A 26,081-nucleotide genomic window follows, 5' to 3' on the forward strand; every position below is an offset into this window, starting at 1 on the left:
CTGTTTTAACGGGAAGCGGCTCCCTTTGCCATTGTTCTGGCGTGTCACCAACACGCATAAAAGAGGGGGGCTGCCGGGCTGCCTAATTACTGCGCACCAATTGCCACCACCGCGGAGGCCTGGGGGCCTGCAGGAGATGCTGCATCTCAGCGGTATTTTAAGGCTCCTCCTCCGGATTCTGGCAGCAGGTTCTGCACCCGGCCGCCTTGCAGGGGAGATGGAGGCTCCCCGAGATGGGGGTAGGGGGGGGCTCCATGAGCTCGCTGGTGAGGAGTCTGCCCGTCTAACCAGCACCGCACTAGGCGCCTGGCAGGCACTGATCTGCCTCGCTGGGTACCTGTAACCCCGCCGGGGAAGGCGGCCAAAGGGCCTGGCTGGGTGGGGGCGAGCCCAGGCAAACGCCTTTCCAGGATGGCTTTCGGGGCTCAAAGGGTGTCCTCCCCAGCCCCTCGCAGGCAATCCAGGCACAGGGCAGCGGGGATTCCAGCTCAGTACGGGCTGGGAGCCCGGCCCACAGGGCTCCTGCAGGGCGGAGGACATCAAGCACCTGGCACACGGAAAGCGGACTCTGCAAACAAGCCCATGGACGCCTCCCAGGCCCCTGTGCGAGGATCAGCAGCCCCCCCTTTGCCAGGCACTGATACAGGGCGCAGCCTGCCGATTTGCCCGGTGAAAGACCCGGGGCTCGCTCAAACCCGCTCTGTATCCCAGGCTCCCTTCCCCCTCTCTTTCGCGGGGGGTGGGGCCTGGCTTCGACTGTCGCAAGCCTGGGTCCCGCAACGCACAAGACAGTCTGAAAACCTCCCCCGCGAGCTGCTCGCGGGGCGCCCAGAAATCTGTCCTTTGTATTCAAATCTTCCTGTCCTGCGGAGCCAGAGAAAAGCAGGGGCTGGGCTGGGCTTTTTAGCTGTGTCCTCATTAACCTCCCTTTGCTGCTCCGCCGAGTGAAAGGCGCGAAAACCTTTTATTGTAGCTGTCAGCATCTGCGCGCAGAACAGTGGTGCGGGGCGGGGAGGGCCGCACAATGCGGCTTTTCTCCCGGAGGTCCCAGCAGGAGACTCGCCTTTCAGACCCGTTCACTGGCCTGGGAAGTGGCCGCTGGGCCCTTGGGGAGGGGGGTTAGCTTTGGGCAGGGGAAGCGCCAGGAGGTGCCCGGGGGTAGAGAACGAGAGGGGGGGCCTGGTAGTGCCGGAGTGCTCAGGTCACCTGCAGAGGATTCCAGCCAGGCGGCCTGCAGCCAGCTCGGGCTGGGCCCCGGGTCTTTCCTCGTCCGGAGGCTTGACGCTGCGGGCCAGAGAGTCCAAAACGGGAGCGACTGGGACGGTTTCCTTCCTGCGTTGCCGAGTCAAACCCTGGCCCTGGAAACGTCAAAGGAACAGCAAGAAACCAGCATTACCAACCCCCTTCCCTCGTGGGAGCTCGCTGCGATTCCTAACCCCCTCCCAGCAAAAGAGCGGGGCCGGAGCTGCCCGCGGAGCCCCGCCAGCCTGGGGGGAGAGGACTCCCCGCCTTGCGTTCAGCCTCGGACGCGCAAAGGCTGAAGCGCGGTGGGGAGCGAACTCTGTCCACACTGGCCAGCGAACGGGAGTCCGAGCTGTCTGCCCTGGGGAGGAGAGGTCACACCCCGGGCAGAGACAGCCCCGCCTGACCAGGCTCTCTGCGCAGGCTCTTGTTGCTGCTGACCCGGGCTCCGGCGGTTCCCGGCTGGTTTCATTTTCGCTTGGCTGCTGCGCCCGGCGCAAGGTCGGCTCTGCCCGGGCAGGGTATTTTAAGAGGTGTTCTGGCGCAGCTGGTGCAAGAGAAGGCCGAGTGTGCGGCCCCCGGCTCCCACCAGGGTTACCCCCACTCGGGGGCGCAGCGGGCTTTCTCCGCCCTTGCGCTGCATTAGTAGATCTTCTCCGGCAGCACCGCCCGCCCCCGGGGGCAGCCGGCTGGGCTGAGCTGCCCGGCGCACAGGCTGCAGGAAGGCGCACGCGGGGCGCGCTCCTCCTGCTGCTCCGCAGGTGGGAGATGGGTGGGCCAGGTTCCCCCAAAGCCCCGGAGAGGGAAAGAAACTTGGGGAAGCCGCGACTCCCGCGGTACTGCCGCGGCCCAGGGCTGGGGCAGCGGGGTGTTGCTGGCTCTCCCTGGGCCCCGGAGCACTGTCCAGTGCCGCTCAGCCCCTGGCCTGGGGCCCCAGCCCTTTGAGCCACCAGCGCAGCGTGCGAGCGGCCAGGGGAGGGGGGACTTGAGACCAGCCGCTTCCTCCTGCGTTTGTACGGCTGGGAAAAGGGGCCCGAGCGGTTCCGCCGCCAGCCCCCCCATTGTGCTGCCTAACAGCCGATGAGTAAGGTCAGGGCGCCCCCTGCCCCAGAACGGCGGGAGCAAAGTGCCTGTTTGCTCCAGGAGGGTTCCCCCGCTCAGGTGAGAGACCAGACCCTGCAGGAAGAGCTTAGCAAAGCTTCGCACAGGCTGTCCCGTGAGAGGCAGGGCCCCGTGAGATTAGCACCCCCTGCTCCAGCAAAAACAGGGTTTGATGCTTGTAAGGATAAAACCCCTTCTTGGAAGAGGGAAGCACCTTCCAGCCTCCTTCCTACAGCAGGAACAGCAGCTGTACCTGCTCTCACCTTTCTTCTCAGATCCCCTTTAAGAGCACAGGGGGTCCTGGGAGGCAGTTTGGGGTCTGAGTCTCTCTTGGTCGTCTAAGAAGGCCCAAAGTGCTGCAGCTGCCCTGTGTCAGGGTTGGTAAAAGAGACTGGCAAAGGTGGGTGGTGGTTGGGGTTTAATCAGAGACAAGGGATCAGAACAAGGCTTGGGATGATGGATGGGGGACATGCCAAAATCATGGACAAAGATGCCTCTTCTGGTGCATTCCACACGCTGAATAACTGAGGGGGGACTGGCCTTTCCACTGGAATTCATGGAGTAGCAAAGGCCAAACTCCTGGGGCTAAAAATGCTGACAAAAGGATGTAAAGCTACACATTGGTTAGAGCCTAACTTTCTCCCCTCCTTGGGTTTACAAAGCACGTGTCACTGATACCTTCTATTGTGCAGGGTGCCAAGCCAACCTCTGTGGGCCCCTCCCCTTGAACTCCAGCAAGGGCTGTGCCATCTTAGAGCAGCTTTACAGTTTAAGCCCAGCTGCATTAGGGATGATGCAGCATAAGTGGGAGGGTGGTGGAAGGTGCTTTGGCACATGCGGCTGCAGGTTCCTTTTCTTGCTACAGCCCTTCCCCACAGAACATCACCTCTAGTGCCAGTGACCTAACAGGGATACAGGGACAGCTAAGCTACAGGAAAGCTGATTTTCCCCTTCCCTCTCTTTGCAGAACTCCGTATCTGAGGTAGCTGTCACACTTTCTCCACATCCTAATCAAGGTGGTATGTTCCCCACTCAAGAAAGCTACAGGGTATAATGCTTAGCTAAGTCCAGGGGATTTGCCTGGGAGAAGCTGGAGCAAGGCGACTGAATTCCAGTTCTTGTGTTCTAGTCCTAGTCTGCGACTGACTCCATCTGTAACCTGAACAGGGAAAGGTCCATATAATACGATGTCTCTCAGCTGTGCCCTGAAGCTTAAATGTCTGAAAAAGGTTGTGAGAGAGTCACCTGAAAAGTACAATTACACAGTCCATCACAGGTTGCACAGTAGTTTGAAAAGTTTAGAAAAATATTTATTGATATACTAACATGAATAAAAACATTATACAAAGTTGTCTGACATACCAACTTGTAGTGTTTTCCTGCAAAATAAATTAAAAGCAGCCTAGAGGTCTGGAGTCTACACTAGCATTAGAGTCCAAAAATACTAGAAAATATCACAAAATGCAAGGAAGCCAACTCTAGGTCACCAAAGTTTGGAACCCCAACCACTGATGGGAATACACTGCAAGCTCAATGGGCCGGTCCTGTCTTCAGGTGGGCAGCCCTTATTTAACATGCGGGCTGGGCTGCTGTCTTGTTTCCAACAAAGAACTCGAGCATTCCCCAGGCAATAACACATCCAATGCTTGTTCTCTAAAGAGCAAACTGCTGTAGTTTAAAGCAATCAAAAGTGGCACACAGGAATGATTTGGCATTTTTAATAATAAAAAATAATAAATGCAAACCAGGCAGTAATTGGCACAGTTACAAGAACATTGTTTTCACACACACCTCCTCAGTTTCTTTTAGTAAAACCTCTTCTTTTTAGGTCTAGAGCCCTTCACATCTATATCAGTCTTAGGGCCAAAACAAAAAGAAGCAGCTCCCAAGAACTCCAGTTTTTTGGTACAAAATATATATATAAAAATATACTAAACTCCTAAGGAAGATGACTGAATTGTCCACTTTTTCCAGTCCAATGAAAAACCCCTATACTTCACCAGATTATGCCAGGATAAAATACTGATTCAATATACAAATACTGCAGTACTATTCCCTTGGGAACCCCCTTACGACTAAAAATAGTGACAAGCCTTTAATTGGTTGTTTGACATGCAACTAAAACACAAACTCATAGCAGCAATTTTTTTAAAAAGGTAGACTTTGAAGACTAATTTTAGTGGTAAACACAATTAGCACCAGCTTTTTAAACTTCAGTCCACAAAAGATTAAATTAAAACACACAATTTGCCTTTGAGAGGCTGATTTCAAAGTTAAACTTTCACACACACACATTGTTAAGGGGAGTCAACACATTTAATGCCAGATTAAAGGGGAAGGAAGAATGAGATGAAAGTAAGGTGTTTCCAGATTATCACTTTCACAGTCTTTATAACTTTGGGATTGAAACAGCTGGTTAACAGAAAGGCACAATGTTAGCATTGGCAAAGCAGGTTCCCACCATTACAGGAGGGGTGGGGGGGAACCCAGTTTTATAAGTGGCTGGTGCTGAAAAAAAGCCAGTTTCCATTTGTATTACAAGTTTCCAGGGCAAAAGTCAAGAATCCCAAGAAAACACCAGCCAGACTCTGAAAGGCAAGAATGCCTTTGAGTGGGACCAAGCCACCAAATGTGAAATACAATTTAATTTAGAACTGGAATTATGAACAGGGACATCTTCGGTAGAGCTTGTCTAGGCTGGAGAACTTTGCACCGTAAGTACACAGATAGTGGTTTGCACTGGTTGTAAACAAAGGTAGGCATGTAGCACCTGTGCAAACCAGTACCCACCATGATGAGTCACTCCAGTCCAAGCCCTGTTCTACACCAGTGCAACCCTCTTAATGCCCCAAAGTACAAACACAGGTACTGACACTATAGGAGTAGGGATGGAGAAGCAGTTTTCTATCGTCTTATCAACTGGCCCCTCCCCAGACCAGCATCAAATGCCATTTTTCAATGGCCATCCCAGGAGGCTGTTTACACAGATCCATCACCAGACTTATTCTAAGGATTTATGGGTTCATCCCTTGGAAGCAGCTTCTTCCCTCTCCGTGTTCAGACGCCAGCCTCAGAAAGGAGGGTGCAGTTCCCTTTGGATACACACCAGCTGCTACCATCACCAAAGCAGGTGTCACTGGAGGTCCACATAAATGCTGGGTGCCACCCTGCTGAGAAGGAAGGATCTTCTCTCCTTCCCCTCACCCATGTCCTTGCTTTTCATAGGACCCTGGACTAACCCAGCTTTGCATAAGGGTGAGACTGCTGTCGGTACCTCTATCATGGGCAAGGCGGGGACAGAACATTCCAGAAGGCACATTGTAAGTTACATTAGTTTGGATTTGCAAAGGCCAAGTAATAGATATTTGGTGTGTGGGGAAGACAGCCAGACACAGCTTTTAAGATCTCCAGACCCCCCTTGTTCATTACTGATGTAAAGGAACTTCCAGCATCCCCATGTCTGGGGCTTCAGAACACATGTGGTAAAGGCCACCACAGGGGCAAAGTCTTCTGAATCCACAAGCTAATTTGAAGGTCTCAAAGTCATAGTAGTTAGTTTGGCTGCACTTGAATTATGAGGTCAACTGAATAACAGACGTTACTTTTTGGCACCAGGGAGCTCCAAAGCCAACTCTTCTTACAAACCCTCCTGCAGATTAAACTAGTCTGACCCACATGACCTCTTGTCCCACACACTTGAGGAGACAAATCCACCAGGGTTATGTTCAAGGCAGGAGCCATTGCATAAGATTAAGGGCTTGTCATCTCAAATTGGACTCAAGTTTACGTTTGTTAAAAATGAAACCTAAACCAATTAAGGTTTATGAATTAAATATAAAATCCAGTGGAACCTTCCCTAGCAAGCAACCCAGACACCACAGTACCAACAGCAATAGATTATCAAACCTCCCTGACGTTCACTACCCACCTGAGAGACCAGCATAGCAGCCAGCCCAGGCCCAAAGGAACTAGCATTTTAAATGCCTGACCACATCAGAGCAGTAAAACAGAATTGAAGAAATATGTGTGCGCCTATATTCACCTAGTGGAGCTGCAGCCTTTGGCTCTTTACGAGTTGACAGCATCCCTTTAGTAGCCCAGCCGCTACTGACATTGCAGGTGCTCCAGACTGTGGCTGAGTAAGATGCATGTCACTGGGGCAGGGATGTAGAAGGTGAACCCATCCACTTTGAAGTGGCACCTAAACACACTGATCCGCCAGCCCAGACAGTCATCGGCCACCCTGCTGCATTGATCTTTCAAGGGCTGCCTTTTGCAGGCATGTTCTTATAGCATGTGAAGGTACCAGGCTGCCCCTGCCACACATCCAGGAGAGTTCCAGAACACTACAATCGCAAAGGCTGCATTCAAAGAGTTCAGCAAAAGCCTCCTTGTCTGCCTGAAGGAGGCTCCATCCAGAGCCTGCCAAAGGCTGTCCATAGGGAACTGCTGCTTGAGAGGCTGTGAGGTGAGCACTGTCCTCACCCCAGCCACATTGGGTCCCACCCTAGGAGGTTTTGAGCACCCTCAGTTTCCACTGAAATCATGTGAATTGAAGGCACTTGGCAGCACCCAGCGTGAGCCTTGCATGCACTGCCTCCACAGCGCTCGTAAAGCTTGCTGGCAATGGGAGCTTGGCAGGAATTTGGATCCCACAAACGCTGTGTTTTAACCCTCACTCATTCCTAGTGGTAGCATCAAGACAAGGCTAATGGCAAGTCAGAGCCTCGAGCTGCCTGCTCTCCCATGCCTCATGGCACCTATAAACCTCACACCTAGGAGAAAAGTTTTTTCCATTGTGCTTGAGCTTCACAGCGGGTCTCCAGGCAGCAGGTGGCTTTAGGCCTGGGGCTGCAAAACCTACACACGGGCCTGAAGGACATGTGCAAGCAGCAAGTTAAATCCTGCCACAAGTATTTGCATGTACCATGTGATTTAATGCTCCCAAACATGCGGCGTGGGGGTGTCTGCAGAAGCTCCACCAGGACTAGTGGCTGATGGATGCAAGGTGAAGTGTTAATGATACTGGGAGAAGGAGAAGACCTGGATCTGGAGAGCACTAAATCGTCCAGACTGGTTCTCATCCCTGATTTCTCTTCTTTCATGCACAGAGAAATTTCACAGCAGCAGCTTACACTGCTGATCAGCTGCCAGCTCAAGCTGTGCACCCCAAACGTGCCCCATGTGGTGTGAATGCAGGCTGTGATGCCCATTCCCACCACAGCGGGTCTGAGTTTGCCAGCAGCAGCAACAGTTTTAGTCTGATACCCCCTTGCCCCCCACCTTCCTTCTGAACAAGGGAGGATTTTGTATATAAATGTAAACAATATTTCCATTCATTTGCAAAACAACACAAGAGAACTAGCAGTCACTTCACGTTCATCACTCGGAGCAACCTAGCCCAGGAGGGTAGCTGGGCTTAAACTAATGGCCCCTGAAAACCCCCACATCTACAGGCAACCCCCAACCCTGCAGCATGTGGAACACTGCAGAAGTTGGCTGTCTGATTTGGATTGAGTTTGACTGTCCCAGGAGCTTGTGCTAATGCCTAGAGGGAAAACAAAACAAAACAAAAACAAACAACCCCCCCCCCAAAAACTCACTTTTTCTCAAGGAAAAGCTTTAGCCTGTTACATTGCATGATCCCATAGCCCTCTCCCCAACTGTCCAGGTACTTGCATGTTCTGGTGTTGCAGGTACCTGGTGTTCTGACATTTCAAGTTGTACAGCAAAGAAATCCAACCACAGAGAAACCTGGCTTACCAGTCACTTGCTAAGCACTTTTAAGCAGCCAGCCTTAATCCCCACCAGAGAACCACTGCATTAGCCTTACTCTGGTGCCATCTGCTATAGTGGTCAGAAAAACAGAATGCCCTTTGGTAACTCTTAACAGATTTCATTGTATCCTACTCCTCGCAGCCCTCAGAGAAAATCTCTATTGGCTCCAGGAAACCTCCACAGATACAATGAACCACCAAGAACATTGCTGACCGGCAATGGCAGAACACTTTGTTGGGGGAAGCCAGAGTGCTGTTTGATAGCCAATTGCTTATAGGGGCAGGGACACCTGATTTTTGCCTCCCCAAATCTCATTGCCATCTGGCATTCACTTAAAGAAAAACCCAATGAAACAATCAGGTAAAGCCAATGGGAAAGAGGCATCAGAAGGAGCTATGGAACCCATCCCCCCACCTCGTACCTCCTGGTTCAGTAATGTCTAAGATTGAAAAACCCAACACTGGTGGGAGACTCCTTGACGGTCACTGTAATCAGGTTGGCTGTCACGTCTGTGACAAAGACGTGTTCGATCAGGCTGCGGGTGGGTTTCCAGTCCTGGCTGGTCTGGATGGAGACTGACATGTTCTGGCTCATACCAGGAAACGAGGCAGAATCCCTATCCGAATCGGAGCTGGTCTCCTCTTCGCCGGTGCTCATTTCAGACAGGGCTGCCGGCTTGTGGTTCTCTCTTGTGGGGTGCCCCTCTTGCACACATGAGGCACCACTTTTTGTCACGTCTCTTTCCCCAGCAGCTGCTCTTTGCATTGGTTTCTCATTTTTGCAGGTGTCCACGCCTGGCGGCAGCCCTGTGTCTTGTGCATTCACCACTGTGCCCACCCCGCTGCCCGTGGCAGCGGCTGCCCCCACATTCACAGCTGCGGCGCCAGAACTTTTGGCCACAGTTCCACAGACATGCCGAGGGAGGCTGCTGCCACCTGCTGAATTTGGCCCATTTTTGATACTCTGTAAGTTTAAAGCTTGAAGGTTCAGCTCCTGATTGGAAGTCAGGTGGCTTCCTAGGACAGGCGAATTCACAGGTGCCTTGCTGCCGTTGGGCAGGGTCTGAGCCCCAGCAGTGAAGCCTGATTTCTGATCCCCTCCAGCACCACTGCCAAGTGCCTTGGCTGCTTTGGATCCTTGCACATTCAACCCAGGCTCCCCAGCTCCTTTCTGGTTTCTCATTTTTAAGTCTAGTCCTAGGCTACTCTTGGTGGATGCTTGTGACTTGAGTGCCAGTCTCCCTGGGGCTGGGGCCTCTGCCAAGCTCTGGTTTTGGGACATCCTGTTCATGTAGTGCACGATAGAACTCTGCCAGCTGATCCCATGGCTTGGGCTCCCAGAAGGGCCCTTCAGTATATTGGGCAGGTTCTCAGCGGATAAGCCCCCTGAACCAAGCCCACTCAGTGCACTTTGGGGCTCTTTCACATTAGATTTAAGCACAGCAATACCTGAGGCCTGAGCATTGTGTTGGGGCTGCAATTTCCCCATCAGTTTGGAACCTCCACCCATCTCCTTTCGGGTTGTTTTCAGCACCTTTGCCAGGTTCATGGTCCTTCTGGCTGCCTTCTGCTCCGGAGGCAGAGGTTTCCGCCCACGCTTCTTCCTGACAGGGTCTTTTATTTCCGGCTTTGCAACCAAAATCTGAGCTTTCTTCTGTGGCACTGGGTGAGTCTCTCTGCACCGGGGACCCCTCTTTGCCTCCAGGTCACTCTCATCCTCTTCATCAGAGGAGGAAGAAGATGAAGATGTGGAGGATGAGGAGCTACTTGACTTGATTTTTGGAGGCACCTCTGGTTCCTTTAAAATAAAAATAAAGAGGGAGCAGGAAGAACATCAGCCTGAATTAAGATAGCTGGCAGAACTGAGTGTGGCTAAGTTCTTCAGCAAGATACAAATTTGTTCTCAGTGACCCCACAGATCACTGCATCACATGCATCAGTCCCTGACTGTGCGTAGGCCTTTACTCTGCAAAGGGCCAAAGAGCCCCCACTGCACCCAGGCCAGATCTAATATATCGCCCTCAAATTCCATGTGATTCACGCTTTTCCCTCCCCATCATTGCTGATAAGCAATTACCAAAGGTCTGCATAAAGAGAAGCTCCCCCTATCCCTGCCCCTTATATGTAACCTCAGGACACATTCCTGGATACATTCTGCTCTCAGAACAGTGTCTCCTGGCAGCTCTGTGGCCCCCGATTCTCCAACGGAAACCCAAGACGTATGATCCATTTCAGCAACACTCCACATTATGACACAAGAGGTTGTAAGGGCCTTTCAGGCAAAAAATGTCCCAAGAACTGGCATCACCCCCCCACCCCACACATCACCACTGTTACTCACCACATGTTTCCTGGGCCTGCCTCTGGGTCGTTTGCCCCTCTTCCGATTCTGCACCTCTTTCTCATGTTCCCTGCAAACACACCAATTGAGGACAGTGCTGCACCCAAGAGCCAGCCTAGTTCCTCTCTGATCAGCAGAGCCCTTGTTTGAAATGCTGCACAACCCAGTTCTAATCCAAGCAGCAGTGTTATACTTGTGACAAACATACAGCAGTCTTTCCTGGAGAGCGCCAAGCCTACAGATTTCACTCTGACCCAAGCTGTTTGTTATGGGTTTGGGAAAGCACCCAGGTCATTCTGTAAGTGCTGGGGGAATGGGGCGGGGAGGTGGAGGAATTCTCTCTGGGAGTCACAGAGTAGCTCTCTCAGCACCGGAATATGTAGAATATTTACCCCATAGCAACAGATGCTGGTTACTGGAATAGAAAGTCTGTTACTATAGATTGTGTGTGAAGTTCTTACAGCAATCAAGCTCTGCACTGCCACACAGGAAACAAATATGATGAAGGAAAGAGACCTCTTAGAAACAGGCTCCCAGCAAGGTGTGGTGGCAAAGAGGCATCGCTGTCTTCTACCAGATGATTCCCTGTGACAATAAGAGGCCATAAAAGGGCCCTCTTACTGTGAGGGAAGATGCCATATAGGAATGGCAATTATGGGATGGAGAGGAGGTTAGAATAATAGTGTCTCCAGAGCAAAGTGATGGCTGACTGAACACCAGAGCACCCTACTCACTTTTTTAACTGCTGCACCCTATTCAACAGGTCATTGTGCCACCCACAATAATACCTAGATTTAAAAAAAACAAACCACAAAGTGGATTTAGAAACCAGCTATAATTTAGGCCAATTGGAAAGTTTAGTGTTTTATATTAGTGCAAAGGCAAAACATTTGCCAGCGCTGTGGCTACTGTAGCTAGCGGGCTATATCTGCACCCCAGTGCACAAGGAGTTCTAGTTACCTTAACTAATCATGCAGTAAAATTGCAGAGCTGAGCTCCATATACGAGTACTGAACATTCTAGAGAGCACCGTTTCTCTAGCCCCGCCACGCCACCCAATCATGCCAGGGGATAGGTATCACATTCCTCCAACAAGTATGGTTTCAATGGATTTTCAAAATAAGTTTGTTTCTGTAATTCTAGAAACTGCCTCTACCTGTGCATGCAGCCATACATGAAAATCCAAGCAGTGGCCCAGACCTTTAGATTAGAGGCCAAGCACATTCAGCTCCCAACGCTCATTTCCAAGTTAAATGTCTGTATCACATGCTAGTGTGGTCACACTGCACAATCTATGTAAAATACATTCTGATCTCGGGCCCCAAATTAATCACATTTATAACACTCGGTAGCCGTCTATGAACCTAAACTGTCTGTTTAGAGTATCATCATATTTTAGCCTGATGAGCTCTTCAGTAAGCTGTTTGCAGGACAGCCAAAAACCAAATGATTGATTAGACATTCTTCATCCAACAACAACCACCAAAAGTATTTATAGTTTGCTCACTTCTTTTGGAAGGCAAGGAGCAGCCTTGGATCAAGAATATTCTCTTCAGGTTCCCAGCTGTTGTGTCTGGAAAAGAAGAGTAAACACATAATAGAGAACAGCAACATGAAAGCATTTTGAAAAAGCTTGGACTACTATATGGAATATCATCTGTTCAAAAGCAGCTCACATGACAGCCCATGGGATTGATGTGACTCTGAGAACAGTGCACCCGTCCCATCCAAAGCCACATCTTCGAATAACCCTACAGTAAAGATCTGGCAGGGACAGTGGGAGTTGCTACAATCGCTGCAGAAATGGCAACACTACATAGGATGCAAACCTCCTTCTCATCAGAGTGCACCGCAGAAGATGCTCTGGAGAACAAACGACCAGAAATGACTCTGGAAAGGGAGTCCCGATTTTTTTTTTCTGCCCAAGGGTCAGAAAACAGGGACGGTCTAGAAAAGTGAAGTGCCTTGATTGACGGGGGCAAGTCCTGGATGAGCCGAAGGATTAAGGATAACAATGTGTGTGCTGCCTGGGGGAGGGGGCTTGAAAGGAGAAGCCGGGAGGGAAAAGGGTTTCCAGGAGCAGCTGGCGGGAGGAGTAAACAGACACGGTCCCCTCCGGGCTGCCAGATCCCCCCCCCCCCCCGGGAAAGGCGCAGCCCCACCGGCATCAATGGGAAGCTCAGGTTTCATCCGGCAGGCGAAGCGTGGACACCCAGGCAGCTCCCCCGGCCCATCCCCACCGGAGCGGGGCCCGCTCGGAGCCGCCTGCCCCAGCTTGGGGGCGGCCCGGGAGCCGGGGCAGCAGCACGAAGCGTGCGCCGGACGGACTGAGGAGGGATGGACACACACACGGCCACAGACACAGACACACACGGACTCACACTCACATGGACACGGACTCACACTCAAACACACACTCACACATGGACACGCACACACACACGGACTCACACTCACACACACGGACTCACACACACACACGGACACACACTCACACACGGACACACACTCACACACACGGACACACACATGGACACACAGTCACACACACGGACTCACACTCACACGGACACGGACTCACACTTAAACACACACTCACACATGGACACACACTCACAGACACGGACTCACACTCAAACACACACTCGCACATGGACACACACTCACACACACGGACTCACACACGGACTCACACACGGACTCACACTCCTATTTGTAAACAAAAGGACCCGGGGCCGGGACGCGGCGCCGCCCGAACACCAGCAGCGGGGAAGGGGCCGGGGCCGGGCCGGGGGCCCCCGCGCCCGCACTCACTTGGAGGACCAGCCTCGCCACTTCACCAGATACTCCAGCTTGCCCTGCGGGAGGAGAGAGAGGCGGTTAGCGCCGGGCCGGGGAGGATGCCCCGGGAGCGGGGACGGGCCGGGGGGGCCCGCGCCGGGCGCCCACCTTGCGGAGCCGCTTGCTCAGGATGCACTCGGCCGCGAAGACCTGCTCGCCCACGCTGCTCAGCTCCTCCATGGCGCCGGCCGGCTCCGCTGCGCTCCCCGCCCCGACACACAACGGGACTGGCCGGACGGAGCCCCGAGGCGCGCCCCCGACAGCCGCGGGCACCCGCATCCCTCCCTCCGGCGCGCTCCCGCGGCGGGGCACACAATGCAGCGCGCGTGCCCGGCTCCTCCCCCACCCCGAGCTCGGAGGCTCCCCAAATTCCCAGGGAGCCAATGGGGAGGGGAGGGGAGGGGAGGGGAGAGAGGGAGGGCGGAGACTGGCAGCTGGGGAAGGGGATGGGGTCAGGCTGCTGCAGAAAGGAGAGTTATTGTCTCCGCGCGACCCCTCCCCTTCCTGCCCAGCGCAGGGGCTTTGCTCCCCCTGCCCCGAGTATGGAACTGGGGGGAGGGGCCTTTGGCCCTGGCAATAATCGCAGGCCTAATAATTGAACTGCCCTTAGGTTTCCCCAACGACCTTCATGCAGCACATGCGAAATCCTGCATTAGTGCAGCACAGAGGCTGCAAAACCGACTGTGCAGGGAACAGGGAGGAGATGCTCCAACTCTTACAGCACCTACAGACTGGTCCCTCCCTCGCACGCAGTAGAAACCAGGGGCTCTCAGAGCGAGTGCTCTGTGGCTGGTGGCCGCTCTCAGCGTTGTTCCTAAACTAATTAACTTTAGGGAAAAGAAATAAACATGCACATAAACGTGTCCAAATGCTTGTAATTTATCATCATAGGGTTTTTGGTGCAATAATAACAATAATGTTCGGTGGTCTCTAGTCTTTACTGGACCTAAACAGAATAGAAACACAAATAAGGTGCTTTGAGCATTCTTGTCTTTTTTCTTGTTTCTTTTGGTCTTTTGTTGCTTTTAAAAACGGACCCTCTAGCTACTGTGTGCGCTGTGAAAAGTGATATTAACAAACATACAAATCCCTCTTTCACAGGGCTGCCCAGAGGATTCAGGGGTCCTGGGGCACTTGTACTCACCCAGCGGCGGTCTGGGTCTTCGGTGGCATTTCGGCGGCGGGGGCCCTTCAGTCACTCTGCGTCTTCAGCAGCACTGAAGGCCCCCCCACCATCGAAATGGCGCTGAAGACCCGGACCACCACCAGGCCAGAGGTCGCGGGTCCCCTGTGGGGCCAGGGTTCTGGGACAAATTGCCCCACTCCCCCACCTCCCCGGCGATCCTGCTCTTTCACAGTGGATTTTCTCAGCCCAGGGACAAATTAACCCTGGGTGAGGTGGGTACAGAGGCAATGGGGACCGGGGGTAATGGAGCACTGGAGGAGGCAGCAGGGGGCTGGGGTGAAGGAGGGTAAGCTCAGGGCCAGAGTCTGGCACCACATCCCGGGGATGGAGCCTGAACCCCCTTGGATAGAGCCTGCCACCTGCCACCCCAGGGCTGAAGCCCAATCCCACCACCCCCAGGAAGCTGGGGAACTCACTGGCTGCCTGCTCCTCCGGCTTATGTGTCTTCAGAGGAAGTCAGGGTTCAACCACTATTGGTGGCCCCTGGGGAAGGGCTGCTGCTTTGCCCCCCTCCTTCACCACCCAGGAGGCTGTGGCTGCAAGAACCCCTGGTGACTGCATGCAGTCACGGAGGACACATTTGAGAAACGCTGGTATAAACTGAGTTATACCCTCAGCAGAGCTGACTGGAAAATGCAAAAGAAAAAAAAAAGTCAATTCTGCCAACATTTTTGACATTTTTAAAGTCATTTTTGATTTGCAGGGTTTGAAATGGGCCAAGTTTTCATTTCTCTCTATTTTTTGAAGTATCTTTAATTGAAATTGTTTTCAAAATGGCTATCAAAACTTTTTCAGTTTATCAAACCCGATTTTGATAATCATTTTGATTGTTTTAAAAATATTAAAAATTATGAAAAAACCAAAACACTAGATAATATTAAAAAATGTTTGGCTAGCTCTAAGCATAAACAATGATTTATTATATTATAGAACAAATGAAGAAAGGGGAAATTAATTGATAGTAATGAATATAAATCAGGAATAATGAAAAACTGACAAGAGAACCAAAGGTACATAAGGTGAAATCTATGGCCAGTAGAGTTAAGAACAAGGAATTTTAAAAATATTTTAGGAACAAAAAGAATTCTGACAATGGTACTGATCCACTACTGGATGGACCTGGTAGAATTATCAATAGTAATATGGAAAAGGCAGAAGAGTTCAATAAATATTTCTGTTCTGTACCTGAGGAAAACCAGATGATATAGTTTCATTACATAGTGATGACAACGTTCTTTCTATTCCACAAGAATCCCAGGAGAATATTAAACAGCAGCTACTTAAGTTAGACATTTTAAAATCAGCAGGTCCAGTTAACTTGCATTCCAATAATTTTAAAAGAGCTGGCAGAGGAGCTCGCTGGACCATTAATGTTGATTTTTCAATAAGTCTTGGAGCACTGGGGAAGTTCCAGAAGACTGGAAGAAAGCTAATGCTGTGCCAATTTTTAAAAAGGGTGAACGGGATGATTTGCGTAATTACAGGCCTGTCAATCTGACTTCCACCCTGAGAAAACTAATGGAGGAACTGATAAAGAGACTTAATTCATAAAGAACTAAAGGAGAATAATGTAATTAATGCAAATCAACATGGATTTATGAAATATACATCCTGTCAAACTAACTTGATATCTTTTTTTAATGAGATTATATGTTTGGTTGATAGAGGTAATAGTGTTGATGTAACATACCTAGACTTCTGTAAAGTGTTTGATTTGATACCCTGTGACATTTTGATTAAAAAACTACAACAATAAATGGATTAAAAACTGACTTTCTGATAGGTCTCAAAATGAAATTTTAAATGAGGAATCGTCAATGAGCAGGCATGTTTCTAGTGAGGTTCTTGGCCGTACACTATTTAATATTTTTATCAATGACCTGGAAGAAAACATAAAATCATCACTGACAAAGTCTGCGGATGACACAAAACTAGGGGAGTGGTAAATAATGAAAAGACCAGGTCCTTGTGTTAGAGCAGTCTGGATCACTTGTTAAACTGGGTGCGAGCTAACAATAAGCATTTTAATACATCTAAATATCAATATGTACATCTCGGAACAAAGAATGGCAGCCATACTTACATGATGAAGGACGCTACCCTGGGAAGCTGTGACTCTGAAAAAGATTTGCAAGTTGTGGTGGATAATCAGCTGACCATGAGCTACCAGTGTGATGCTGTGGGCAAAAAAGCTAACGCAATCCTGGGGTATAAACAAAGGAACTCTCTAGGAGGAGTAGAGAGGTTATTTACCTCTGTGTTTGGCACTGGTGCGACCATTGCTGGAATCCTGTGTCCAGATTTGGTGCCCACAATTCAAGAAGGATGTTAATAAATTGGAGGAGTCAGAGATGAGCTACAAGAATGACTAAAATGATTAAAAAACTCTTCTTCAGGTCAGCTCTATGAAAGGTCGAAAGCTTGTCTATCTCACCAACAGAAGCTGGTCCAATAAAAGATATGACCTTAACCCGGTTGTCTCTCTAATGTCCTGGGACCAACACAGCTACAACAGCACTGCATTTAATAGATTATGGACCAGATTCTTATCTCAGTTACACCAATGCAGATGGGTTATTCTGCATTTACAGCAGTGCAGATGAGATCAGACTGACCATGTGTGTACTGTTTTCTCCCAAATACAGAACAGTGCCATATCCGTAAGGCTATTTTACATTTAGTACATTTTTTGTAGCACAGAGAAGTTAGCTTTGAGACTAGAATCTAACATTATTAGGGTCACATTTCTTGGCGAATCCCTGAAAGCAAGAAGAGGAAAACAATCATCTTTATGTATGTGTTGTGGGTAGTGGGAAGATTCCGAAGCTCTCTGTTCTTATAACAATAATATGTAATTCTCCTGCTTTGAATGTTATCACATTTTTTTGGTATTTGCTTTTTACAAATTATTTAATTTGTCAAGGTTAAGCCAGCTCAAAAGAACAACCAGAAGCATTTTTGTATCCAACAGATGATGTATGAATAGCGAGGGGTCCAAAATCTAACAGAGTGCATTTCTTTGTTGTTAGTTTAGTAAAGTAATAAAGTAAGATACATGGGCAATGCATCTTAGTATTTAGCAATATTCAGAGAGAGAGAGCTCATAGCCCTGCATGCAGGGGCTGTGTGTTGGCAGGATGAACTCTTATACATCAGCTCAAGTGACAAGCCAATCTGAATACTCAGGAGTGAGGAACACACAGAAGTGTAACAGCCTCCATCTGGGCGGCAGGCAGTATGGAAAACAGTCCTGGGAATCTGCATGTACTCTTAGCCTTAGGAGGACTTGTTCCCTTTAATCTCAGTTATCTGTCTGGGTATTTGTACTGCACTCACCATTGGAGTTTCTGAGCACTTCACAAGTATGTTCATGTAGAAATAACAATCTTTTCTTTTCTCCTTCCCGGCCTGTCAGAGAAAAGGCATGTTTGCATGCAGGTGTTTTGGTTGCTTATTTTTGTGAGTGTGTTTATCGAGACAAAACGAACTTAAAGAGATGAGTTTTGTGTTTAGTTCTGCACGAGTGGAAGGTCTGTGGTTAATTGTATCTCTTTCTGGGAGCAAAGAAGAGCACCTTGGGCTTGGGTTGACATCCAGATATAATGACCTTTTTGTTCACTATGTCTGCTTTATCCCTCATGTCCAGAATGATGCCATTGCTACGGGAATAACATACATCTCTAGAATGCCTTTCACTCCAAAGTGCTTTACAGATTTAGCCGGCACTCTTGCTCAGTCTGCATCAGGATTATTTTACCCATCTCTGGAGCAAAGTGCTGGATCCTCTGCTGCTCTGTGTTCTTGCCTGAACTGAAGAGTTGTTCTGTGGTTTGGGAGGGGTTGGGTCCAGAATCACTGCTTCCAAAACTCCCTGCAGCCAGGCTGACATCTGTATATTATGGATCTACAGCTGGTTTTCTGCTTTTCCTCTATTAGTTATTTTAGGGACTTGAGAAATCTTTTCTGTGTTAATTTGCACAGTGATTACGCTACACTCACTGTGTCCAGTAACACTGCAGGTCAGTTTGCCTGGCCTGGAAGCCAGAATGGTGATGGCTGAAGCCAGTGGCTATTTTATCAATCTACTTGCTGTACAAGAGGTTGCGTGGAGGCCAGAGGGGTGTGAAGAGAACAGGGGACCCTTCCCTGTGTTTCCAGCTGGAGGCCTTAAAGAATCTCATTGTTGCTAACTCTCATGAGTTTATCATAAGGTTTGTGATATTTGGTGTTTTCTCTTAAAGCCCCAGCTCCTGGAGTCCTATGATCAGAAAATAATCCCAGCTCCCAAAAAAACCATTTCTAGCTCTCATGATTGCAAAGCCTGAAAAGATGATCCATGCCCCCAAAGGCACATCAGAAGAACCCAACATTTATTATTATATTTTAAAACCTCAACTTTGGGGGGGGGGCTGACTCTCAGTTTCTGAATGTTAGGGGCAGTATAACTTGCATGCTGGCAATATAAGTCTCTGCCCTTTCTGGATGCTTGGAGTTTCCATTCAACATTGTAACTGTTTCCCCTTGGAAATTAGCCACTTGAGGTTCAAAACAAGTTTTTTTAACATCAGGAACATCAGAAATTGTCTGAGAGCAGCCTTACCCCAAGCTTTCCCACTGGGCTGTTACCTCCAGCTCCTTCAGGTTTCTGGGGAAAATACATGGAGGACAGAATCAAAGTATAGTCATAAGGCATGTGGATGTTTTTCCAGCTGAACAGAGGAACCACAGAAGAGAATTAAGGTCCATGCACAGTTGAAGGTTGGCTTTCCTGTCCACACAGTCAAAGGGGGCCAACTGCAGTGATAGTGGTGGGTTTTGTGCTGTGGGGAATGGGACAGAGATCACCAAACTCATGTCACACAGGCCACCAATACTAATGCCTTTCAATCTCTGCTGCCCTGGACAGGCCCAGAAATGGAGACCTGCAGGAGAGAGGCTCAGCACCCTGTTGCCAAACTCTGGAACTCCCCAGCCTTGGAACATGGCTTGTAGCTGTGGTTTCAATGCTGCTTTATACATTTGTGAGAAACTTTGAAAAATGTCATTAATGACTGGCCTGTCACATTCCTCAGCTCCAGCAGAGCAAAGTGACAGTAAAGCCAATAAACTCAGCAGTCACTGAGAGAACTTTTGGCATCTTAAAAATGAGATTCAGACTCCTTGACTAATCCAGTGAAACATAATTTTATAGCCCTTTCCAAGTATGTCAGAAATCCCTGGAATGTTGTGTATCATGCCCCATGGCCGTAACGCAGGCCAATTATCTTATGGCTGGGCCAACGTGCATTTAGTGTCAGATGAACTCAATGTCTCTGAAGATCAGAACCTTCCTTGTGGAATTAATGATACTTCTCCTGGAGAGAGAGGAATACAGAGTAGACTTAACAAGCAAGACCTGTTTAAACTAATTAAATAGTCTGAGTGGCAGCTTTGTTGGGAAGATATATTTTACACAGAACAACTTTACTCAGAGTGGAATGGCATTTGGAACATTGTGAAGCAGTAAAACAATGTGGGACTTTTTCTCTGTTTCATTCTATCTCCAGCCCCAATGCTGGATCCTATTGTAGTGCCCACAAATTAAAGCTGCAATTAAGGTTTCAGTATCAAATGTTTAATAAATTAATTTCTCAGCACCGGTACACGTGGCAGACTCTTCTCTCCTTGCACCCTGTTACTTCATCAGGGTGACAAAATATTTTGCAGCTGATGAGTAGAGGGAAGAAAATCAAATTTACTTATATGCAACAGAACCAGCTTTTGGAAAAGGGAAAAGCCTGTGGGAATAGACAGCTCTAAGATGTCTGTTCCTGACAGCCCCCCACAAATATGCTTGACCTTATGCAAATACAAGGGAAGACTCTGTTCCTGCCTAGAGAGCTTACACTGTGGAAAAACCCAGCATGCAGACAGATGAGACAGAGGGGAAAGTGGTACAATGAACAGGTCAGGTTGGCAAGTGTGACGGGTTGTTGGCCCCACACAAGTATAGAAAGAGTTAACCTGAGCAGGGGAGGTGAGTGCTCCAAGTGGCCCAGAGAGGCTGTGTGAGGCACATCCTACCAGAGAGAGGCTGCAAGGAGCAGCCAGTCAGGGCCCAGCAGGCTCACATAACAGGAGCTGCAGAGTAGAAGTCACTTGCTACTGGGAGCTGAAGGAGCCAGGACTGTCCCTTTAGCAGGCTGAGAGCCCTGTGGCACTGTGGACAGAGCAGTTGCTGGCAGAGACTGGGGGAGCGAAAGGAAGCGCCTGGCTGGCTGCTAAGACTGATAGGCTGAGGCCCTGAGATAAGCGTGAAGCAGGTGTTAGGGTCCATGGGAGGTGACCCAGGGACACATACTGAGCCGTTGGAGGGGCTGCAGCCATCTACAGGGTGCCTGGACTGAGACCCAAAGTAGTGGATGGGCCTGAGTGTCTCCCCCTCCGCACAACTCATCACTGGGGAAGTGGCTGGACAGTTGGATTGCAGTATTATCCCCGGGAAGCGGGGAGCACTGATGGTGACATGGCTGGATGGCTGTGTCATGAAGAGGATGCTGTGGCCCTTGGAGTGACATGGGTCTGAGAGCAGATATGACAGTGGGAGAGGCAATATCTGGAGAGGACATACCACCCTGCGGAGCTAATCCCCAAGACAGCCAGCAGGAGCTGCCCCCATGGTGAGTCACGCCTCATGACACAAGAGGCAGTTGGCTATACCCCAATAATAGTGTTTTAATAACACAATGGGTTTTATTTTTATTTTTTATAGAGACAATATCTCCATTATCAGCCACCTCATTCCTTGTATACATCATTGTAGAGATGGGATGTCAGGAGGGAATTGAGTGAGGAGAGGGCAATTTAGTGGGAAAGTTGTGTTGGCACAGTGGAAACATGGGTCTCTGGGAGAAAATATTGAAGAGTCTAGGTAGTGTATAGACTCGATCACTCTTCCTTTAAAGAGTGTGTTAGTCCTTGAGTGGGCCCTTCCCACCTTTCCGTCTCTTATTGCAGAACTTCACAGAGCAGCAACGTCCATAGCTAGGTCGTGTGTGTTTGTATGCAGCTAGTGAACATGCTTATTGAACCCCAGGGTGTCCGGGGGACTTCCTTCTAGCTGTAGTCTTACGGAAAGAACAGAGAATCCACAGGATGCATCTTTTATCCCCTCCCTTGATTCTGTTCCTACCTTCAAGTGTGGACTTCAGTTTATGGCATCTGCCATCCCCCTGGTTTTCACATTGAGATCTACTCTCAGTGGCCCTGGAAGTCGGGGGGCTAGGGTGACTGCCACACCCCCTGGATTGAAGTAGTAATAACACCAAATACATGGCTTCCATCAGCAGCACCCCTCACTATAAAAATTGTTCCAGCCTTCCTGTCTACTCTCCTCTGATCATTATTGTTACTATTACGGTAGTGGCAAGAACAGGCCCCATGGTGCTAGGTGCTGTACAAACAGAGTACTGACTGGTCCCTGCCCCAAACAGCTTTCCAGCTACATAGACCTGGACCGATGCAGAATGGGGGGACAGGGTAGAACATGCACTAGCATAGTGCCAGGAATTTTTTTTCTCCTTTTCACCACAAGCATTTAGTTCCCCTGGGAGTTAATGGATGTGCGAGGAGTGGCAGAGAAAGTGCACACTTCAGCACAGCAAACATGTGCGAGGAACTTGTTGTGATTTCCATGGATCCTGGTCTCCTCTTCTGCCCAGAGGTTTGTCTTCTCCAACATGGTGAGGGGCAAACTGGCATTTGGAACAAACTCCCACTCCATTGTGCTTTGGCCGCCATGGAAGGGGGGAGCATCTACAGCTGCCTCCGGGCTGGGGAGGGTCCATTCTATCCTTTCTGTAATGTCTACTGGGTCAGTATTTTTGAGTAATCATTGGGTTAAAAACAACGGGATCCTGAGTTGCCGAGCACCCACAATACCCTCAACTCAGCCGCTCTCAGGCTCAATCCCTGTGTTCTTTCTGGATGAGGTGAGATGCCATGGCAGCCATGTTGGTTGTGGGCATAAGGTGATTACTGAAAGAATCAGCTAATCAGAATGCAGGGATTTGCACACTGCATTGTCCATGAAAACCACACTGCAGCTGTGACTGTGAAATTTTAGTTTCCATGGAGCCAATGGCCAGAGCTCCTGTCATGTCTCTAACTGTGCAGCACCTTGAGCTCAGACGGGCAGAGACCATGTCTGGGGACCCTCGGGGCACTTGGAGCATGTCCCCAGGCTGGTCACTCTGGCAGGCAGCTTTTCTGTGCAAGGCAGAAGCCTCCCTGCCATGCAGATATTTTTGTTATTACATTTCCGTCTTGAAGTAGATTGGACCCCTGGGCAGCAAACGTCTTCTCAGCACAGGAGAGAGGAAGAAAGCAAATGGAGTGGAAATGCAGAACAAATTGGGATGCAATACACAACAGGCCTCTCCCTGCTGTGACACCCACCCCCCATGAGGTGGGAAGGGCAAGTGGGGAACAAATTCCTCTGTGATAGGAAGGCTGGTGGAAAAACAAGACTCTCCAAAATTCCCAGTTGAATCAGGAATCTCAGCTAAGCCTAGTGTGCTGCTGACCTAGCCAGGGCCTGCTGAGGGCTCTGCACACTAGCCCAATTGAGTTCCACGCTCTCCAGCATGTCCAGTCAGGTTTTTGTGCTTGTCTGTTAAATGCTTTAGCTGAAGTGTCACTTAACAAAACCATAAACTATGTGAGATCCAGAGTGGAGTGAGGGGCCAGGCGAGTTTCCACAGCCCAGGCTGACAGCAGCTCTGGAGAAATGGCCCAGCCTGCAGGAGAGGAGAGAGGTTGTGTTAGAAGCATAAAGAGGCTAAGACAACTTTAACCCCGTCAGCCCCAATCAATGTGGCAGAACCTCAGGCGGGGTAAAGCAGCATTTCTCAAATGTGGCCCTCAGAGGCTTTTCTTGTGGCCACAGCCTCCTGGGTAGTGATTGGAGGGGGAAAGCAGTGGATCCTCTCCAGGGGCCACCAGAAGGGGTTGGGTCCTGTGCCCCTCGGGAGCCAGAAACGCCAGGGGAGCAAGCAGTCGGTGGGCGTTTCTCCACTTCCTTGAGGTGGTGGGGCTCAGGCTTCCACCCTGAAGGCTCCAGCTGTGGGGCTTCATGCTCCAGCTGTGCGGTGGCAGGTTCTGTCCCCCAGCCCTGGCTTACAACTCCCCCCATTGCCCCTGGCCCCTGCTGCTGCCTTCTCTGCTCCCCCATCCATCACCCCTGGCCCCCGCTGCTTCCTTATCAACCTCCTCATTCAGGACTTAATTTGATCCCCAGCTCACCAGGACCAAGTAAATCTGCTGTGAAAAGTGACATTTGTATGTTTGTTAATATCGCTTTTCACTGCCTCCCAGCTAGCTAGCAAGTCTGATTCTGTTGATATCATTTTGCCCAAACATATAAACATCACTTTTCACAGCAGCAGACTTACTAGCTAGCAAGTCTTAAAAAAATACCAAAAAAGCAAAAGAAAACAACAACATAAGACAAGAACATGCAAAGCACCTTTTTTTTTTTGTTTCTATTCTGTTTAGGTCCAGTAAAGAATCGTGACAACTGTATGTTGTTAAGTCAGGGAGGAGGGAACACCCTACATAAATGATGACAATGATTTGGACATGTGTATGTGCATATTTATTTGTTTTTCCTAAAGTGAATTAAGTATTTTAGGAAAGTTTGTCAGAGCGGCCACCAGCAAGAGTTGGTGGCCGTGCTTTGAGGCCACCAAAAAATAGCTGAGAACACCCCCAGGTGTAAAGTGTCACAACGCCATTGACATCAGTGGAGCCATATAGGATACATGCACCAGCTGTGGGTCTGCCCATGTCTTCATCTCTGCTCTGAGAAATATGCTGGGTTTGCAGTGCACTGCTTCTCAAGCATCTGAGCCCTGGGATGTCCTCAGGAGAGCTGCACGCAAGCTCTGACGCTCAGCTTGGATGTGAATATGTCCAGGGCAGTGTGGGTTTGTTGCACGTGCTGGTGCATCCAAAGCCAGACAGTCTGAATCTGGGTCTCAGTTTGGGAGTGGCAGGATTTCAGGTTCTGGTTTAGATCTATTTAAAGCTGCAGCATTTTGTTTGTTACTGACTAGCATTGGGAGCCCAGGGATTCCTTCCAATGGAAACCAGTCATTTCAGTCTGTAACCTGAGAGCAGCCACCCAGCATTACCACCAGAGGGGTAAGAACCCAAGGTAACGCCGAGTTTCATAGCAACCAAACCTACAAGTTGAACATTCAGTGAAAAGTTCCTGGATGTGGTTTTATTAGAAGTTTCTCCCCTGCCATCTGACCCTGCAGCTGCTTCCTGCAGGGGTTGGAACAGTGTCACAGATGTTGACATCAACACAGCTCGGGAGCCATCGCCTGTCTGTAACCAGTACTGCAGCACCACTGAAGGGGGGCAATGCAAGCCGCCCCGGCGAGTCTCTGAGCATGGAACCCCCTGCAGCAGAAACCCTTGGCAATGGCACCTGACACGGCTTTCCCCAACTGGGCCTTGTTTAGCCCTGCGTCTAGCACTCCCCTTCCCAAAGCTGCTGCAGTTTAATGCTTTTCTTTTTCCTCCAATCCCTTTATTCTTCCAGTCTCTTTCCAGAGGGAGCTGTTTTGCTGGAAGGTATTAATGGCAGACACCAATCACAGAGTTGGTAAAAAATTGATGGGTGCACTAAGCAACTTCATTCAGGCTAAATGAGGAGCAGTTAAATGCCCCTTTGTTTAGTGATAGTTAAACAATAAAAGCATCACCCACGGCATGGCAAGGCCTGCATAGACACTTAGCCCTATAACCTGAGGGGTTTTCCTGGAGACTCATTGCAAATGCAGGAGATGGGGCATTTATTTAATTGCATGCAGCTGTATGAAGCCAGAAAGTGGGGAGAAAGCAAGCAGAGAAGCAAGGTGAGGGTGGCCCTGGGAGGAAGCCAACAGGGAAACACGTCATGTCTGAGGCTCTGGGTTCCACTCACTCATCAGCCGTAAGGGTCTCTGCCCTCAAGGTCTGTCTGGTGCACTTGAGGGTTCCCTTGCAAAGACCTGGTCTGCACTACGGAGTTAGGTTGAATTTAGCCGCGTTAGGTCGATTTTAAAAGGAATGTGTCCACACAACCAACCCCGTGCCGTCGACTTAAAGGGCTCTTAAAATCGACTTCTGTACTCCTCCCCTGAGGAGGAGATTAGCACTAAAATCCCACTTGGAACAGGCAAACGGGAAACTTGTTTGAAAAGGTTTTAGAAAATCAGGAAGTTGGTCACTATAAGAAGCTGCCCATATGAGTAGGGCCCTACCGTTTTCATGGCCGTGAAAAACATGTCACAGACCCCAAAGTAAGCCTTGGCCTGTGAAATCTGATCTCCCCAAAATCAGCCAGGCTGGGAAAGACAGGACTTGTCCATCCCCTGCGTGGCTGCTATGGGGAGAGATCAGACCCACCTCCATAGGCAGCGCAGAAGTGAGGGTGGTACAGCAGTGCCAGGGCTGGGCTCTGGACTGCTGATCCACCCCCCCACAGCTCCTGCCAGGGCTCAGGGTGCTCTAGTACCGGGGCTTCTACCCGTGCACAGCTCCTGCCGGGGCTCAGGGCGCTTGA

General features: G+C 49.8%; 1 protein-coding gene and 1 long non-coding RNA gene across 2 annotated transcripts; both read right to left on the minus strand.

The window, feature by feature from the left end:
* Positions 1-945: 945 nt before the first annotated feature.
* On the minus strand, positions 946-1,892 carry LOC115635561. Its single transcript, XR_003996631.1, has 2 exons — positions 1,684-1,892; positions 946-1,358 (listed from the first exon to the last, which is right to left on the minus strand). It is a non-coding gene; the product is annotated as an uncharacterized LOC115635561 (long non-coding RNA).
* Positions 1,893-4,047: 2,155 nt separating this feature from the next.
* CBX2 (chromobox 2) lies at positions 4,048-13,508 on the minus strand. Its single transcript, XM_030534958.1, has 5 exons — positions 13,411-13,508; positions 13,276-13,319; positions 11,969-12,034; positions 10,462-10,531; positions 4,048-9,918 (listed from the first exon to the last, which is right to left on the minus strand). The coding sequence occupies exons 1-5, from the start codon at positions 13,480-13,482 to the stop codon at positions 8,551-8,553; spliced, it is 1,620 nt and encodes a 539-aa protein (XP_030390818.1). The 5' UTR covers positions 13,483-13,508; the 3' UTR covers positions 4,048-8,550.
* Positions 13,509-26,081: the final 12,573 nt, after the last annotated feature.

The sequence above is a fragment of the Gopherus evgoodei genome, chromosome 15 (genome assembly GCF_007399415.2).
Source record: "Gopherus evgoodei ecotype Sinaloan lineage chromosome 15, rGopEvg1_v1.p, whole genome shotgun sequence".
Classification (NCBI taxonomy): Eukaryota; Metazoa; Chordata; order Testudines; family Testudinidae; genus Gopherus; species Gopherus evgoodei.